Source organism: Oncorhynchus mykiss, chromosome 1 (genome assembly GCF_013265735.2).
Source record: "Oncorhynchus mykiss isolate Arlee chromosome 1, USDA_OmykA_1.1, whole genome shotgun sequence".
In the NCBI taxonomy this organism is placed as follows: domain Eukaryota; kingdom Metazoa; phylum Chordata; class Actinopteri; order Salmoniformes; family Salmonidae; genus Oncorhynchus; species Oncorhynchus mykiss.
Window position 1 is genome coordinate 51,214,596 of NC_048565.1, and position 20,361 is coordinate 51,234,956.

Here is a 20,361-nt window from a genome sequence, read left to right on the forward strand (position 1 = left end):
GTGAATTTTTTTATTTTTTATTTCACCTTTATTTAACCAGGTAGGCTAGTTCAGAACAAGTTCTCATTTGTAACTGCGACCTGATGTGATGAAATAAATAAAAGCTGAAATAAATCATTCTCTCTACTATTATTCTGACGTTTCACATTCTTAAAATAAAGTGTTGATCCTAACTGACTAAGACAGGGAATTTTTTACTGTGATTAAATATCAGGAATTGTGAAAGACTGATCCGACTTCAACTGTATGTGTGTTAGTAGTATATACTGCATAATGTACACTGTGTAGCACTGTCTCCTCTCTCCAGTAGACTATCATGCCTCGGAGTCCTACGTCCAGTGAGGAAGAAATGGCCCAGAGTGTCTCTGACGGGTCTGGAGGTTTTGAGACAGACAGCTCCAAGGAGGAGGCTGGCCATGGAGGACCTAGAGGGGAAAGGGCCAGCAGAAGGACCGACAGGAGAGCAGAGAAGGATAAGGCCGCCCGCAGGGAGTCACTGGTCTTCTGTGTGGTCATCCCTGACCTGCAGCAGTCTGTGAGTATACACTTCTGTCTCATTAAACTGTTTTTCTTATCATACTGCAGGAATATACTATCTAAATCCAGTTCGAAGCCAAAACATAAGCACGTTTCACTTTCCATTTGTGTTGTCATCCCTGACCGACAGCAATCCATGAGTAGGGACAGGGACATTGTATATATATTTTTTTCATATTAGTCATTTAGTAGACAGCTTTATCCAGAGTGACTTACAATCAGTGCATTCAACTAAAATAGTTAAAACAATGAAGAAACTTGAAAAAGAAAGGAGAGCCTCACACTATGAGCTCAAAAGCAATAATTTAATAACCAACATTTCAACAGACAAGCTGTCTTCATCAGGGTATAATGACAAACACTGCAGGTCACTAGTTTCTATCGTTTGGAAGGACACACACAGGTGTCTGTAATCATGGCCCGGTGTGGAACAACGACCACATCACAATCATTACAAGTAAAACATCTTCAAAGAAAACAGCAGCTATCTGCGAAATCAGTGCTAATGAGAGTAGAAAAATAATTGGGATGTTTGTTGGAATTACGACATACCGGTAGTTGTTTCTGCAGTTTGTTACTGCGTTTTGCTTATATGAAAGACTAAACCCTAGGCTAGTAAAATTGTAAGTAAAGCACAAAGCTGTTAACAAAAACGAGGTCATAGCAATCGTGGGATATTTACGCCAACCTAGCTGCAAACAGTCAATGTGAAAGAGCGAACTACAATTGCTATGTACTGTATAATGTATCAACTGAAAGTCAGACTGTTCTCAGCCAAGCAATTAGATAGATACAGTGCCTTCAGAAAGTATTCACACCCCTTGACTTTTTCCACATGTTGTTGTGTTACAGACTGAATTTATTATGGATGAAATTGAGTTTTTTTTCCACTGTCCTACACACAATACTCCATAGTGTCAGAGTGGAATTATGATTTATTTTTTATTTTTATGTTTACAAATTAATAAAAACTGAAAAGCTGAGATGTATTGAGTTAATAAGTATTCAACCCCTTTGTTGTGGCAAGCCTAAATAGGTTCAGGAGTAAAAATGTGCTTAGCAAGTCACCTAATGCATGGCATGGACACACTCTGTGTGCAATAATATTATTTAACATGGTTTTTGAATGACTACCTCATCTCTGTACTGCACATATACAGTTATCTTTAAGGTCCCTCAGTCGAGCAGTGAATTTCAAACACAGAATCAACCACAAAGACCAGGGAGGTTTTCCAATGCCTCTCAAAGAAGGTAGATGGGTAAAAAAAAAAAGCAGACATTAAATATCCCTTTGAGCATGGTGAAGTTATTAATTACGTTTTGGGTAGTGTATCCATGTTATGGGAATGCTTGTAATCATTAAGAACTGGGGAGTTTTTCAGGATAAAAAGGAAACGGAATAGAGCTCAGCACAGGCAAAATCGAGAGGAAAAACCTGGTACCGTCTGCTTTCCATTAGACACTGGTAGATTAATTTACCTTTCAGCAGAACAATAACGTTAAACATAAAGGCCAAATCTACACTGGAGTTTCTTACCAAGAAGACAGTGAATGTTCCTAAATGGCTGAGTTACAGCTTTGACTTAAATCTACTTGAATATCTATGGCAAGACATGAAAATAGTTGTCTAGTAATGATCAACAATCAACTTGACAGAGCTTGAAGAAATCTGAAAAGGATCATGGGCAAATGTTGCATAATCCAGGTGTGGAAAGCTCTTCGAGATTTACCCAGAAAGACACACAGCTGTAATCGCTGCTAAAGGTGCTTCTACAAAGGATTGACTCAGGGGTGTGAATACTTACATACATGAGATATTTCTATGTTTCCTTTTCAATACATTGCGACATTCCTCTAAAAACACGTTTTTACGTTGTCGTTATGGGGCATTGGGTGTAGATGGGTGTAAAAATGTCTAATTTAATCCATTTTGAATTCAGGCTGTAACACAACAAAATGTGGAATAAGTCGAGGCATATGCATACTTTCTGAAGGCTCTGTACGTAAGAGGGAGAAAGAAAGCAATTGAAAATCGGTAGCTTGGTTATTCAGCCACAAAACACATATTTTCTTGCTGAGAAGAAGTGCTGTTGTTTTTCCAAATTCCTTATCAGAAATGAACATGCACTCTCATATAAACCCACTAGGATTTTCTGGATAACAGCATAATCCATTGCTATAATCCTTACTAATTGATTGAGCTAATTCCAGTTATTGTTTCCTTCCACCAATACTGTGTAGTGTACACCTCTGCCAAATGACTTCGTGAATATGGAATTATCATTTTTTTGTCCAGCTTCTTTTGGGAAGAGGCTAGCTAATTACTGAAGCAGAATATCATTCGTAGACATTTCCATACTGTTCTATACAGGACTTCCTAGTCTATTCTACTGTAAATAAAATACTATATTCACAGCCATTGTCTCACTGGCAGGGAGACGTGTGCTATTGTTTGTCCAGGTCCATCTGTTACCACCTGCTGCCAGAATGGAACATCTGCATGTGTGTGTTAGAAGCAGAAATGTATGCTTTTTAAACCCAACGCCACCTGTCCTCTAATGTTTTGGAGCAGAAATGTATGTTTAAACTCCAGGTTTGGTATGTTAGCATGATCTTTGCATATGTTGTCTTTGTTTTGGAGCAGACATGTATGAGGTTTAAACCCGAGGCCACCGTATGGGTTGCTAAACAGCAGATCCTGTGTACACTGACCCAGACGTTGAGGGACGTGCTGAACTATGGCCTGTTTCAGCCCGCCGTGGAGGGCCGCAAGTCTGGCTTCCTGGACGAAGAGCGCCCCCTCAAAGACTACCCTACTCCCGCCAGCATCAAGGGGGTTCCAACTCTGGAGGTACAGTAAAAGTACGGCTTTGATCCATCCCTCAGGTCCAACCCTAACCCTAGCCCGAGTCCTAACTCTAACCCTCAGACTAACTCACCCACCAGCAGCAAGGGGGTTCCAACTCTGAAGGTACAGTAAAAGTACTGCTTTGATCCATCCCTCAGGTCCAGCCCTAACCCTAGCCCGAGTCCTAACTCTAACCCTCAGACTAACTCACCCAACTCTGGTTGTACAGAAAAAAGTGCTACACCGTTAGTCTGTATTATTAAAACGCACATCCATAACTGATTGCTTCACCACATACAGTACTTTCATCAAGCTATTACGTTTTGATCAAAGAGTGGATCTTCGTCTTGTCAAATAGATGCGCTCCTGGCTCAAAACATTACACTATAAAGTATGCGGTAGAGCAATCGTGTGTGCATTGCAGGCTCTACTTAAATAACCCACTACGGCTCCATCCCTCAAGTCCAGTCCTCCTGTATTGGCAAACGTAAGTCACTGATTGCTCGACAACAGACCTTTATTAGGCGAGCACAATGTTGTTATGGATTGTGTGTGTGTGTGTGTGTGTGTGCCCTACTTCCTCCATCCAGCACTGCTCCATCCCGGCGGTCCAGTAACACAGCACTGGACACGCTGCTCGTACCCCAACCAGGGGTGCTGTATAAGCACTTCTCCGGGTTGATCATTATCAAAGAATCTAATCTGTAGAAAATTCAGCCACTTAATGAATGATCGAGGGACTGCATCACTATAATAAGTCTTGTTTTCCCAAACAGCTCAGCTGGATTTGTGATGAGGCGGCATAGCGGGAAACTCCATTCTTGGCTCCCTCTCTCTGTTCTTTGTTCTATATAGCCTCAGTCAGTGGTCCCCTGGTATCACAAGTACTTAATTACTGCCTGCCTGGGTGATATTATCTAGTTACTTAGTTAGTATTAGACATACGGATCACCCATTCTGGGGCAGTATTCATAAAGTGTCTCAGAGAAGTGGTGATCAGTTTTGCCTTTAAGATCATAACTGAGTCTTTATAGAACAATGACATGGACGGGGGGGGGGGGGGGGGGGGGGGGGGAGACACCTGATCCTAGATCAGTACTCCAACAGTACGCTGAGATGATTTTGTGAATATGGGCCCTGGGTATGATTGGGAAGTAATCTTTTTTTTGAATCTCCTTTCTACAGTTTTGTTATAAGAGCAAGGTCCCAGCGCCGCAGGGGATGATTATATCTGTTTTGTTAGTCGGGATCATTACGAGTTGATTATAAGAGGATGTTATATAGGGTGTTCATGCTCATGATTAGTATTAACAATGCATTACAACAACATCATAGTGTATTATACTGTTTGGCTTTAAGTAAAGCGTTACCAATTTTTCTCTTCTCCTATTTACAGTTCCGTTACAAGAGCAGGGTCTACCAGCAGCCCAATGTAAACGAAAAGCAGATTGCCAAAATCCACACGCAGGTGAGAAAAATAAATGAGGCTTCATATTCCTTTTTCACTTCTTCTTTCAAGTGCCTTGAATATCTATTGCTGATGTAATTTATTGTATTGGATCAGGTGAAAGCTATATCTTGGACCCTTTTCACACTATATATCCGTCAATGATGGAACCGTGCTGAAAAGAGCAATGTGAAAAGACAATATCAGCCGCAGTAGAGTACGGCTCGGGTCATTACAGTCGTGTGAAAAAGTGATATTATTAACGGAGCTTGTCTCTGAGACTTTCATTGTATTACGAGCGAAAGAACATCTCAGGGCCTTTCTCTGTAATACTGATCAAATCAATACACTATTCGGCTACAAGCTGAATATAAAGTGTGAATTATTGAAGTGCATCATTTCAATGGGCTCAATATTCAGCAGGTATGCGTTTTAACACATAGAACAGGATGGATTATTGGATTAAGACAGAAAACGACTTGAGTCCAGGAGAAATTCTATCCCTGTCCTTCTCGGTCAAAAAGGAATGCCACACTAAATAATTCACCCATCAAATTCCATCCCTGCTGTTTCCCCTGTTCTTTCAAGTCCACTCTTCCTTTATATGTGTTCGTGCGCGCGTGCGTGTGTAGTGTGTGTGTGTGTGTGTTGGAGTTGTTCAAAGTGTGTGTACTGTGGCTGCGTTAGAGTGCTCTGGTCAGCGTCAGTCCCCCTGTAGTGTCTCTGTCCTGCCTGAAGGCTGCAGGCGAGCCTCTCTCCCTCTGCCTGGCACTGTTCAGCTCAGCTCAGCTCTGGGACCTGCTCTCTTAGCTATTTATAACTGGCCTGGAAAGCAGCACATGTGTCCCTGGTCCCTGGGAAAGCACCATGAGAAGAACAGCAGTGCAGAGACCTGTGTAACCATCATCTGACCTCCCTACTGTACCAACCTCCCTGTCCCTGTATCACCACCCCACCCTGCTCTCTCTCTCTGTCTTTCTCTGCCCCCTCCTACTCCTAGGCCAACTATAGGAAATTCATGGACCACATTCAGCATCTCCAGCTGGATAAAGTGGTAAAGATGCTGGAGAAAGGCCTCGACCCCAACTATCAAGACCCTGATACTGGTGGTACGCCACACACACACACACACACACACACACACACACACACACACACACACACACACACACACACACACACACACCTAGGCTCTTACTCAATATTGTGATGTGCACCTCATGTTGTATTATACAGCAGCTGCTGAGAAGTAAACAGTGTCTGATAAATTATGAATAGCTTAGTTTACTGAAAAAGGAAATTAGAGATCAGCTCACCTCAAATGTTTTTAAAATCTCAGTTTACGGCTACAGTAGACTGAGACAATTGCTTGTGTTTTTGTGCACCTTCATTCTGTAGGACCTATAGGGCTGGTTTCCAGGACAAAGTCTCGTCCTAGACTACAAAGTTATTTCGATAGCCGTTCTTCATTGAACATGCCTTCTATTCCAGAATTAGCCTCCTATTCCAGGAAACCTACCCATCGCATTTGCTTTGATGATGTTCATACAATAAACTCAGGGTTTCTTCTTTTAAGTAATATCCGTAACACTGAACAGCACCATGTTGTGTGTTTGTTTTGTAGAAACTCCACTGACCTTCGCAGCCCACCTTTACAATGTGGAGCAGGTCATCGTTGTATTGAAACAAGGTGGAGCACATCTGGACTTCAGATCACAAGATGGGATGACCGCTCTCCACCATGCGGTCAGGGCCAAGAATCAGGCCACGCTGAAGGTTATCCAGCATCTCTATGCCTTTTACAGCTTATATAAAGTCGGCCACAATTCCCCTCTCTACCCCTTCCCCTTGGCCTTACCCTTTGATGTGTGCAGATCTGTATGGTTGAAGCAACATAGTGGAACATCCGCCACTACTGCTTTTCTCCAGACCCTTCAGATCTGCAAACGTAGAAGGGTTAGGACCAAGGATATGGGAAAGAGAGAGAATTGGTATCGGCTGATACCTTTAGATTTTTCTAAACAATCTATCCCATAACAAATCAAATCCAACTTTGTCACATGTGCCGAATACAACAAGTGTAGACCTTACCGTGAAATGCTTACTGACAAGCCCTTAACCAACACCCCACATATAGGAATCATAATTGACAATGTCCTACGCATAACACTTGTGAACGACCACCTGGATTTGGTCGGTCGTATGTAGCAAAATTTGAAATGGTGTGTGTTTTTTTAAATACATTGGATAAGAGTAAAGACTCATAGCTACAACATGGTATATCATACACTGCAGTTGAGGAACAATGGGAAAGTAATTGAGTTTGAGTTTATTTGTATTTTTACAGGGACAGTGCACATTAATCAACGTTTTAGTAAAAGTGCCGGTTTTAGCCAACTGCATAATTTTCAACTGCAGTCCCTGGGCAGGTTTTTAAAATTAATTACAATACAGACAATCAATGAGCAGTGAGCACACGCAGAGCAACATAGGACAAGCAAGACATAGCATGCAGACAGAGCAACATAGGACAAGCAAGACATAGCATGCAGACAGAGAAACATAGAACAAGCAAGACATAGCATGCAGACAGAGAAACATAGGACAAGCAAGACATAGCATGCAGACAGAGCAACATAGGACAAGCAAGACATAGCATGCAGACAGAGCAACATAGCACAAAAAGCAACAAGACAAAACCCATAAAAGCAACAAAGTGTTTTCACACCTCACAATCTACAGGCAGCAGACAACATGGAAAGCAGCAATACACAGCTAGGGATAATGTTCACAAATCTGATTGACCTTTAGCCGTGTTTTTTGTGAAAGTGTGATAGGTGGTGCAATTCTGCTTTGAAAGTTGATAAACTTGTAACATCACTTTTGAGATAATGGTATTTGCATGTTTTGGTACCTACTAGAGAGCTGTTCTTTGTCTATACCTATTCAGCATTGTTCACACCCAGATACTTTATGTCTATGTCCTGGGAAATTTTCTTGTCACTTACAACCTCATGCTAATCGATCCCGAAGAAGTGTGAAATGTCAAATGTGATATAACGAAGCACCTGAGTGAGTTGGGTGCGCAATTACGCAGGTACTTTCCAGAAACGGATGACGCAACTGGATTTGTTATCCCTTTCATGCCCCTGCCTCCAGTCCACTTACCGATATCTGAACAAGAGAGCCTCATCGAAATTGCAACAACTGGTTCTGTGAAAAAATGTATTTAATCAGAAGGCATTGGGCTGTGCTCAGAGTATCCTGCCTTGGCAAATCGCGCTGTTAAGACACTGATACCCTTTGCAACCACGTACCTACAGTTGAAGTCGGGAGTTTACATACAACTTAGCCAAATACAGTTAAACTCAGTTTTTCACAGTTCCTGACGTTTAATCCTAGTAAAATACGCTGTTTTAGGTCAGTTAGGATCACCACTTTATTTTTTAAGAATGTGAAATGTCAGAATAATAGTAGAGAGAATTATTTATTTCAGCTTTTATTTATTTCATCACATTCCCAGTGGGTCAGAAGTTTACATGCACTCAATTAATTGCCTTTAAAATGTTTAACTTGGGTCAAACGTTTAGGGTAGCCTTCCACAAGCTTCCCACAATAAATTGGGAGAATTTTGGTCCATTCCTCCTGACAGAGCTGGTGTAACTGAGTCAGGTTTGTAGGCCTCCTTGCTCGCACACATTTTTTCAGTTCTGTCCAAACATGTTCTATAGGATTGAGGTCAGGGCTTTTTCAGTTATGCCCACAGGAATTTGTGATGGCCACTCCAACACCTTGACTTTGTTGTCTTTAAGCCATTTTGCCACAACTTTGGAAGTATGCTTGGGGTCATTGTCCATTTGAAAGACCCATTTGCGACCAAGCTTTAACTTCCTGACTGATGTCTTGAGATGTTGCTTCAATTTATCCACATAATTTCCCTCCCTCATGATGCCATCTAGTTTGTGAAGTGCACCAGTCCCTCCTGCAGCAAAGCACCCCCACATCATGATGCTGCCACCTCTGTGCTTCACGGTTGGGATGGTGTTCTTCGGCTTGCAGGCCTCCCCCTTTTTTCCAAACATAACGATGGTCATTATGGCCTAACAGTTCTATTTTTGTTTCATCATCCCAGAGAACATTAGTCCAACGCTCTTTGTCCCCATGTGCAGTTGGAAACCGTCGTCTGGCTTTTTTTATGGTGGTTTTGGAGCAGTGGCTTCTTCTTTGCTGAGCGGCCTTTCAGGTTATGTCGATATAGGACTCATTTTACTGTGGAGATAGATACTTTTGTACCTGTTTCCTCCAGCATCTTCACAGGGTTTGCTGTTGTTCAGGGATTGATTTGCACTTTTCGCACCAAAGTACGTTCATCTCTAGGAGACAGATCGCGTCTCCTTCCTGAGCGGTATGACGGCTGCGTGGGCCCATGGTGTTTATACTTGCATACTATTGTTTGTACAGATGAACGTGGTACCTTCAGGCGTTTGAAAATTGCTCCCAAGGATGAACCAGACTTGTGGAGGTGGCTTATTTTTTTCAATTTTCCCATGATGTCAAGCAAAGAGGCACTGGGTTTGAAGGTAGGCCTTGAAATACATCCACAGATACACCTTCAAGAGGTGTAAAAAGCCTATCAGAAGCTTCTAAAGCCATGACATCATTTTCTGGAATTTTCCAAGCTGTTCAAAGGCACAGTCAACTTGGTGTGTGTAAACTTCTGACCCACTGGAATTGTGATACAGTGAATTATACGTGAAATAAACTGTCTGTAAATAATTGTTGGGAAAATTTCTTGTGTCACGCACAAAGTAGATGTTCTAACCGACTTGCCAAAACTATAGTTTGTTAACAAGAAATTTGTGGAGTGGTTGAAAAATGAGTTTTAATGACTAAGAGTATGTAAACTTCCGACTTCACACTACTGCATGTGAGAGTGGATTCTCAGCCCTCACTAAGCAAGAAAACTAAATACAGATACAGACTATGCGTGGGAAATGATTTAAGACTGAGACTGTCCAAGGGGTACGAGACTATAAAAAGTTTGGAAACCACTGCTCTACGGGAGCTAACGTGCGCTAACGTGATTAGTATGACGTTTTAAGTCCCAGGACATAGACATATCTGATATGGGGAGAAAGCTTAAATTCTTGTTCATTTAACTGCACTGTCCAATGTATAGTAGCTATAACAGTGAAAGAATACCATGCTATTGTTTGAGGAGAGTGCACAGTAATGTATCAGGAATCAAGGTAAGACCCAAGTGAAGACTGTGTGAATTAACAATGTTTATTGTAACCACAGGGTCAGGCAAACGACAGGTCAAGGCAGATAGGGGTTGATAATCCAGAGTAGAAGCAAAGGTACAGGACGGCAGGCAGGCTCAGGGTCAGGGACAGGCAGAGTTCAGTAATCCAGAGGTGGAGCAAAGGTGCAGGGCGGCAGGCAGGCTCAGGGTCAGGCGGGTGGGTACAGGGTCAGGACAAGCAAGGGTCAAAAACCAGTAGGACGAGAAATAGAGAGGCTGGGAAAAGACAGGAGATGACAGGACAAACACTAGTAACATTGACAAACAAGACGAACTGGCCCAGACAGTTTTTCTGGGGCAGTGTGCTTTTGGGGGAGTGATTTTACACTCCGGGCAGCTGTGACAATAGTCTTCCACAGCCCTTCTCATCCCGGGCCAGTGGAACTAGGCGGTGATCCGTTCCCGGGTCTTATCCATTCCCAGGTGCGCCTCTAACAGGTGAACAATTCCTGCGTACAGTTGGGGCAGCAACAGTACCTCTCTAAGTTCCCCCTGTCTGCACGACACCTGATGCGGGGAATGGGCTCCTCCTCCAGTTGTTCACTGGGGGGGGATCGGGTTCCGTCACCCCCTCGGACTCCGACTCCGGACCCGTAGATACGGTCTGGATGCGATTCAGTAGACGTTCCTCCTTGTAGCTTCCTGTTTTCTTCAACGAGGCAAACATTTTGTTGCCGCTTTTCCTCCAGCATTCGTTCATGAACCGTCTGTTGGGCCCGGGACGAGCTGAACTATCAACGTGTCCAAGCGTCTGCTGCGTAAACGTCAACCCAGATCTGACCATGTTATCAGAATGCCCGCATTCTCCACCAATTGTGGCAGACCAGGGGGTTTGGTCAAGACGTTTAACAGATCAGACACAGACACAATCGTATTAGCTCGGTTTCAAGGGTGTTTATTAAATAACAAACATAGAGAAAAGAATAGGAGACCTCCTCCGGGATATCATCTTCTGGGCTCCGGAGTCTTGCGGTATCCTGTGGGGAACAAAACCGAGCTCCCTCCGTTATCTCTGGTACTGAGCACGATTATACAGGAGTTACCTCTCTTCCGCCTAGTCCCCAAACTTGTGTGCTGCCCTTCTGGCAGCTTTATGGGACTCGTCCAGCTAGTGAGCAATCAGCCCCTTGATTACTGGGCTCTCGAGTGGCGCAGCGGTCTCAGGCACTGCATCTCAATGCAAGAAGTATCACTGCAGTCCCTGGTTTGAATCCAGATCCACATCCGGCCGTTATTGGGAGTCCCATAGGGCTGCACACAATTGGCTTGGGTAGGCCGTCATCGTAATTAAGAATTCGTTCTTAACTGACTTGCCTGGTTAAATAAAAAAATGTAAACAATTACAAATTACTCACCAACCACAATCAGCCCGAATTAGTCCTGACTGGAGAGCCCGTTGAGACCTGGCACGTCCAGCAGAGGGAGCCTTCGACGCGACAAGTCTCCCGCTGGTGGCTAACCTGCTGTATGCCACAGTAGGCATACATTTAAGCTATACAGTACCCCACCCCCATTCCATGTATTAAATTTTGACCTACCAGCACCATCACCACCTGTCACATGACACCATCACCCATTTACCCCAAGGCGGCTCAACTTACCCTGTCCCTATGCTCAATTTACCCCATAGTTTATTAAGTACACCACCCCGTTCATGAAAATGGATCACTCCTACAAACAGTGAGTCACGTGGCCGTGGCTTGTTATATAAAGCAGGCAGGTAGGCACTGAGCCGTTAGAATGAAGAAAACAAGTGACCTAAGCAATTTTGAGCTTGATATGGAGTGCCGGATCCAGTATCTCAGAAACGGTCACCCTCCTGGGCTTTTCACGCATGACAGTGTCTAGGGTTTACCGAGAATGGTGAGACAAACAAAAAACACCCAGTCAGCAGTAATCCTTTCAGCGAAAAGAGCTTGTTGATGAAAGAGGTCGAAGGAGAATGGCAAGAATCGTACAAGCTAAACGGCCGGCCACAAACAGACAAATAACGGCGAGGTACAACAGTGGTGCGCAGAACAGCATCTTGGAATGCACAACACGTCGATCCTTGTCACGGATGGGCTATTGCAACAGACGACCACACCGGGTTCCACTCCTTTCAGCTAAAAACAAGAAAAAGTGGCTCCAGTGGACACGCAATCACCAACAGAGAACAATTGAGGAGTGGAAAAACATAGCCTGGAACATGACATTGAGTTCAGTTTACTTTAGTGGCCCACACAGTCCCAAGACCTTAACCCAATAGAGCATCTTTGGGATGAGATGGAACGGGCTGTTCGCAGCATGAATGTACTACCGTCCAATTTGCTGCAACTGCCATTGCGTCAGCATGAACCAACATCCCTGTGGAACGTATCTGACACCTTTTAAAATGCCCTAAAGACTTCAGGTTGTTCTGGAGTCAAAGGGGGGCGGGGGTCAGACCCGGTATTAGATGGGTGTACCTAAACTGGCCGGTGAGTGCATGTAGATATCTTTGTTAGAAAGAATACTATATGTTGACCCGTTGACTCCTGCACCTCACTTTGATAGGCCATGAGAATGAGGAGAAATTGGATGTCCCAATCGCTCTGGTTCCTGGGCAGTCTCAAGGGCTAGTCGGGCAACTAAAGTACATATGAATCTTTCGACTAGCCTATCGTTGTGCGGATGCTAGTGGGTAGTCCGCGTCTTCCTGTTACCCAGCCGTAGAGGTCTTCATGTGTCCAAAAAGTTGGACCTGTTCCGAAATGGATCCGTGGCTTTCCCACCGGACCCGATATGCATAAATTAAAACATTTAAACGGAGACCTGTTCCGAAATGGACCCAAGGATGACAATCGGACCCATTTTGAAACAACCTATGTAAAAACATATCCAAAAAGACCCGTGCAGGTTCAGATCCGAGAGATCCATTCAGATCTGAGAGAAGAAAGAAAGAGAGGAAGAAACCACAGACCTGGCACTGCCAGTGGCATCAATAAACAAGAAATATTGGCCAAATAACCAATAGTTACGTGTCCATAAAAAATGCCTCTAACAAATGACAAAAAAACCTATTCATTGTGGTTTGATGTGTAGCATATTAAAAACTTTATAGCCTATTGTTTTTTTTGTTTTTTATCAGGTATGAAGGTACCACCCAGATGCAGACACGTCGAATTAACAATGGTTTAATAATCCAACAGGGGCAGGCAATAGACAGGTTAAGGCAGGCAGGGGTCAGTAAACCAGAGGTGGGGCAATGGTACTGGACGGCAGGCAGGCTCAGGGTCAGGCAAAGTGGTCAGGCAGGCGGGCTCAGGGTCGTGACAGGAGGGCGAGAAAAAAGAGAGTTTGGAAAAAGCAGGAGCCGAGACAAAAAACACTAGTTGACTTGACAAACAAGACAAACTGGCAACAGACAAACAGAGAACACAGGTTTAAATACACAGGGGATAATGGGGAAGATGGGCGACACCTGGAGGGGGGTGGAGGCAATCACAAAGACAGGTGAAACAGATCAGGGGGTGACAGGTTTTTACTTTCCTAAAACAATAATGGTCCACCTCACAATTTAGCTGTCAGTGATTTGAGTGCTAAATGCTTTAGGGTATTGCATTCCTATAGACCTAATAGGCTTAGGCATCCACTGTATGATGTTAATATTTCAAAAATAAATATAAAGGAAGAAACACTTAGGTGCCATGTTCCCGACACCAACATGCATTCTTTATCTTTGTCAGATAGGCTACTACTGCTATACCGATATAGGCATACAGAACGGGGCTAATTTGTTAATTTTCGAACCAAATATTATTTTGATGAGCATTATATTGTTCGATTAAAAGAGTAACTCTGTTAGGCCTTCTTCCTCACCTCAAGTTCAACTGTCAAAGTCAGTTGGAGCTCCAGTGCGCATTGCCTTCATTGGCCTGCAGTAGCTAAGGCTAATAATAGCCATACCACACCAAACCTTCACAAAAGTTTATTTACTGTTCATTTCCTGGTAGCAGCTCTGGGAGTAACAAAGACCCACATTGGAGTAACAAAACTGTCTGGGTAGAGGTCTTTACGGATCCAACAGACCCGAAATTCTGAGATCTGACCCACTTGCAGGTTCATGGCCTTACAGGGTTTCTGCTCGATCACAGTCGCGGCATTCTGGCGCACATGGCCGCCTGGACAGGCTATCAACTTCTAGAAGCTCCCGGCGTGTTACACAATAGTTATTCTCTGGCTTGTCAAAGATGTGACTGTAATCGGCAACAACTCATTCTCTTTCCTGGGTCATTACTGGCATCCGTATCGAGGATGAACTTAGCGGAACTCAGAGGAACATTATCACTCTCCCCTCAGTCTCGATCTGTCTCGCTCTCGCTCAGATCCCCCTCAACACGCCAAACCTAGTGAGTTATCTGAACTAGGGGCAACTCCTTCCCCCATACTTTCCCCATGAGCCCCTGCACATAATAGAGCTAAAGGGTCGCTACAATATTGTAAAGCAATAAAGAGGCTCCGAACATGTTAATAACAAGGGTTATGCAGACATGCAGACTGTACAGTAACTGTCCAGTGAAAATCTCACGTTTAGAAGTTAATATTCTGTTAAAACTTACCAAAATAATGTTGACTCATCAAATACCAATCCTGTACCACACTGAACAAAAATATAAACGCGACATTTAAAGTGTTGGTCCCATGTTTCGTGCGCTGAAATAAAAAAATCCCAAATTGTGTGCACTAATTTGTTTACATCTCTGTTAGTGAGCATTTCTGCCAAGATAATCCATCTGGTGTGGCTTATTAAACAGCATGATCATTACATAGGTGCACCTTGTGCTGACCTTGTGCTGAGGTTTTTTTCACATAACACAATGCCACAGATGGCTCAAGTTTTAGGGAGCATGCAATTGGCATGCTGACTGCAGGAATGTCCACCAAAGCTTTTGCCAGATAATTAAATTGTTCATTTCTATTCCATAAGCCGCCTCCACTAGAGAATTTGGCAGTATGTCCAACAGGCCTCGCAACTGATGAAACTGTGGGTTTGCACAACCAAATAATTTCTACACAGAAACCGTCTCAGGGAAGCTCATCTGCGTGCTCTTCATCCTCACGCTTCTCCAGTGTGCTCTTCACGGATTAATCCTGGATTCAACTGTACCGGGCAGATGGCAGATAGTGTGTATGGCATTGTGTGGGCGAGCGGCTTGCTGATGTCGAACAGAGTTGTGAACAGAGTGCCCCATGGTGGCGGTGGGGTTATGGTATGGGCATGCATAAGCTATAGACAATGAACACAATTGCATTTTATGTATGTGTAACAGTATAGACTTTACGTCCGTCCCCTCGCCCCGACCTGGGCACGAACCAGGGATGCTCTGCACACATCAACGGTCACCCTCGAAGCATCGTTACCCATCGCTCCACAAAAACCGCGGCCCTTGCAGAGCAAGAGGAACCACTACTTCAAGGTCTCAGAGCAAGTGACGTCACCGATTGAAACGCCACTAGCGCGCACCACTGCTAACTAGCTAGCCATTTCACATCGGCTACACTCACCCCCCCTTATGACCTCCTCCTTTTTCTGCAGCAACCAGTGATCCGGGTCAACAGCATCAATGTAACAGTATAGACTTTACGTCCGTCCCCTCACCCCGACCTGGGCACGAACCAGGGATGCTCTGCACACATCAACGGTCACCCTCGAAGCATCGTTACCCATCGCTCCACAAAAACCGCGGCCCTTGCAGAGCAAGGGGAACCACTACTTCAAGGTCTCAGAGCAAGTGACGTCACCGATTGAAACTCCACTAGTGCGCACCACCGTTAACTAGCTATTTGATACAGTGACGAGATCCTGAGGCATGTTTGGGATGCTCTGGATCGACGTGTAATCCAGCATGTTCCAGTTCCCAAACAATATCCAGCAACTTTGCACAGCCATTGAAGACTAGTGGGACAACATTCCACAGGCCACAATCAACAGCCTGATCAGCTTTATGCGAAGGAGATGTATCTCACACCAGATACTGATTTTTTTTTTTTATCCGCGCCCCTACCTTTTTTTAAGGTATCTTGCATATCTGTATTCCCAGTCATGTGAAATCCATATATTAGGGCCTACTGAATGTATTTAAATTGACTGATTTCCTTATATGAACTGTAACTCTTTGAAATTGTTGCATGTTGCGTTTATATTTTTTGTTCAGTGTATAAATTGGAGAAAAAACACTTAAAAAACACCACTTGTATCTCAAACAGACTGTTTATTTATTTTTTGTACTATTTCCTCCTGTCATCATCCTAAGGAGGATGAGCTGGCCAATAAGCGGGCTACTGCATGAATGTTTTTAATGACCAGTATACGCCCACACCATTCTGTTGTTGTGGTTTGCCCACACCATTCCAACACAGAAAATTGGCTATTTAACTTGCTTGAATACACTTTTTTTGGAAGCAAAGCTATTTCACTCATATTGTAATTAATTATAGGTCATCTTTTATAGAATTCGGGAAACATTGGACAGTTATTTTAAAGAAAGTGTAGCTCAGGGCTGAAGTTTCTCCTGTGTACAGATCTAGGATGTATCAGCTTCCCCAAACCTAACCTTAACCATTAGTGGAATTTTTTTTTAACTGACCTAAGATCAGCAACGTCAACTTAAACCTAAATTGCTCACCCTAATACTCTCTGTCGCCCCCCTCAGGCTCTACTGGACCTGGGCGCATCTCCAGACTACAAGGACAGCCAGAGTCTCACCCCCCTCTACCATACAGTCTTGGTGGAGGGAGACCCAAGCTGCTGTGAGCTGCTACTGAGGGCCCACGCCACTGTCTCTTGCCATGACGAGAACGGCTGGCACGAGATTCACCAGGTGTAATAATCGATTGGATTTATATAGAGGTAGCCTAACGGTTAAGAGCTTTGGGCCAGTAACCTTTTGGGCCAATAAGCTGGCAAGGTGGAAAAATCTGCCGTTAACCCCCAACAACAACTACTCCCCGTGCATTCGGTTGTGCAACTGATTAGGTATCCCCCTTTCCCGAAGGGTTTTACATACAAGCGTTCTACATAATGGTTTAGTTGAGAGTCTCAAGTTACAGCGCCTGATACAGTACTAAAGCAAATTAGCCAAGCCATTGAAATTATATGGACTCCCTTGAATAAGCTATCTTGTCTTTGATTAGATATAATTCTGCTTTTGGTAGATGTTTCACTTTATGAATTGCTTTGGTTGAGAAGCAAGCTTGGCTAGACCATCAGCAGCAAAAACAACAGTAAGATAGCTCAGCTCAGTTGGTACTCTGACTGACATCTAGTGTGCAGAGCAAGACGATACAGTTGAGAATATCCGTAGTCTACCGACTCCTGTTTGGTCATTTTCTATGATAGTCCCGGTGTGCCTTATGAAAGCTAGGCTGCTGTATAGATTGTTTCATTTTCTTTGTTTATGTATTTGTGACAGACGTGTAGATATGGACATGCCTTTTTAAAAAAAAAATGTTTTTACCTCCTCTCTGTTAGTTTGTTTGTATGTCAGACCTGTAGGTATGGACATTATTTGACCTGGTCTCTGTGTTTGTATGACAGACCTGTAGGTATGGACATTTTTTGACCTGGTCTCTGTGTTTGTATGACAGACCTGTAGGTATGGACATTATTTGACCTGGTCTCTGTGTTTGTATGACAGACCTGTAGGTATGGACATTATTTGACCTGGTCTCTGTGTTTGTATGACAGATCTGTAGGTATGGACATTTTTTGACCTGGTCTCTGTGTTTGTATGACAGACCTGTAGGTATGGACATTATTTGACCTGGTCTCTGTGTTTGTATGACAGACCTGTAGGTATGGACATTATTTGACCTGGTCTCTGTGTTTGTATGACAGACCTGTAGGTATGGACATTATTTGACCTGGTCTCTGTGTTTGTATGTCAGACCTGTAGGTATGGACATTATTTGACCTGGTCTCTGTGTTTGTGTGTCAGGCATGTAGATATGGACATGTCCAGCACCTGGAGCACCTGTTGTTCTACAGAGCAGACATGGGTGTCCAGAACGCCTCGGGAAACACGGCTCTACACATCTGTGCTCTATACAAGCAGGTGAGAAAACACAAACCACCAATCGGCTGTCAATCAACAGTACAGAGGGGTTTATATTCTACCACCTACAATGTTTTAATTATAACATTAGCATATTGTTTTGGTACAGGCCCATAGTATTCAGGATTAGGGTCAATTCCATTTGAATTCATGCAATTCAAGAAGTAAACTGATTTGACTGAATTGAAATGGAATTCACCCCAATCCTGAAAATTATGCTATTATTAGCGAAGGGGGGAAATTATGATGAATACATATGCTGTTGATTCGTCACATGGATAAAGATTGACTGGATGCGCTGCTGATGATACATTTCACTGCGATGGATGAATCCTGGGGGAACACGAGTCAATATTGTCTTAACATTTTAAAATGTACCCATCTACCCATGTTCTATATGGGCTTAGAGATCGATGGAAACGAACGATGACAATTATGAAAATGCCATTCATTACTGTGCGTGTGCGCTGACCCTTGTGTCAATGGCTATGAATTATAGTTTAAATGTTAATCCCTCCACTCTGTCATATGAGCATTACACACACACTCACACACACACACACACACACACAAACACACACACATTTTCCAGATGGTGGTTTTAGCATGGGATGTGTGTGTGAGATATCTCTCCTGTTCTCTGTAGGGTTCACTGCTCCCATGAGATATGGCAGAGATTAAAAAAATAAAAAATAAATTAAACTCTCTCCTGCCATTAGAGAGAGAGAGTGAGGAATTATGAGAGAGACATAGAGACAGAATAAGAGAGAGAGAATGAGAGAGAAAGAGAGAGAGATGATTCCCTCTCCATTGTTTGGTGTTGTGCAGTCTCTTTCCTCAAGTGCTCTGCTCAGCTCCTACACGGGCAAGGTTTATCTCAATGGCTTTCTGATTGGACGCCCTTTTGCATGACAGCGTTAGTGTGATCTAATGACTGTAATGACAGCCACTGGGAGGGATAAACTTCACTGTACATCAACCTCAGCCTGATTTAACCTTCACATAATGTTATTATTATTATAGATATCTGCCCCATGTTTTATGCATAATTTGTTGTTCATCTGAGGACTAGTGGCAGTAGAATATAAAAAAGAGCATGCTAAGTATGCTTCTTTGCATCTCTGCTAAAATCTGGGTAGCAGATTGAAAGGAATGAGTCTTATTCTGTACATTTAGTAATCGCTTGCTTTTCTAAAGTCTACCAACATTGACAGCAGGCATGCCAGCCAAGACAAGCTAGCTACTCTTAATTTATTGATAGCCTGAAATGGCTTCTTGGTAGCTAGTTATGTTGGGAGATTGGGAATCTATCTGGGCTAGCTAAAGCCAACTTCTTACAATTTCTAGGTAGCTAGTATTATTCCAACAACAAAACATTTAACCAGATAAATCTGAGGAGGCCACGCGCCCCTGTGCCACCTATGGACATGATGCCTCTGAATTTATTGAACATTAAAACTATGAATATTCATATCTCAAAAGTACCCTTTTGATTTTTATAATTTTTTCGGCAGATTGTTTTTAAAAGTTTATCAAATTTCCAGTGTGGGCTCTCTGCTACTTTTAAAGTTATGATACATTTTATGAGCACCACCAACACAGTGATTAGGAAAATGGATTCGGGAACTCCCTCTGCTGGTGATTTGCTGAAGGGTAGTGCTAGCAGGGATCCTTTGGACGTCCAACTCCACCGTCACACAATTAAGTAGAAAGTTATAACAGTTAAGGTAAGGGTTATTGTTAGGGTTAGGTAAGGGTTATTGTTAGGGTTAGGTAAGGGTTATGGTTAGGGTTAGCGTTAGTGTTAGGGTAAGAGTAGGGGTTAAGGTGTAGGGCAGGGACGTCCCAAGGACCCCGGATAGCACTACCCATTTTCTGAACACGCAATCCTACAGGAGGGATGCCATTGGTTAATGTTGTTAATATTGTTAATGTTGACTCAGTTCACATGAAAATTCTATTTCAGAATATAGCCTTACTCCATATTTTCGAGCACACTATAAGGAGTACAATGTCATCAAGATGTTGTCTGTATAGGGTATGGTTCATGGTCCATAAGGTCTAACAGGAGGCATGCATTGGTTTAAAAAGGACCTAAAATGGCCACTTTCATCATGATTTTCTATGTAAAAAGCATGTTAAACATCCT

At 43.2% G+C, this 20,361-nt stretch overlaps 1 protein-coding gene across 2 annotated transcripts in view; it reads left to right on the plus strand.

Moving 5' to 3' along the window:
- The first annotated feature begins 234 nt into the window (after window positions 1-234).
- The window catches only part of shank2b (SH3 and multiple ankyrin repeat domains 2b), a 126,804-nt gene continuing 106,677 nt past the window's right edge, over window positions 235-20,361 (plus strand). The window contains exons 1-7 of one of the 2 annotated variants that reach the window (XM_036979571.1): window positions 235-535; window positions 3,182-3,388; window positions 4,782-4,853; window positions 5,833-5,941; window positions 6,457-6,608; window positions 16,812-16,979; window positions 18,096-18,212. In XM_036979571.1, the coding sequence (XP_036835466.1) occupies window positions 317-535; window positions 3,182-3,388; window positions 4,782-4,853; window positions 5,833-5,941; window positions 6,457-6,608; window positions 16,812-16,979; window positions 18,096-18,212 (1,044 nt within the window). In that variant the 5' untranslated portion in view covers window positions 235-316. Of the gene's footprint in view, window positions 536-3,181; window positions 3,389-4,781; window positions 4,854-5,832; window positions 5,942-6,456; window positions 6,609-16,811; window positions 16,980-17,565; window positions 18,213-20,361 lie in introns of those variants that run through there. The other variant, XM_036979569.1, reaches the window with a different exon arrangement.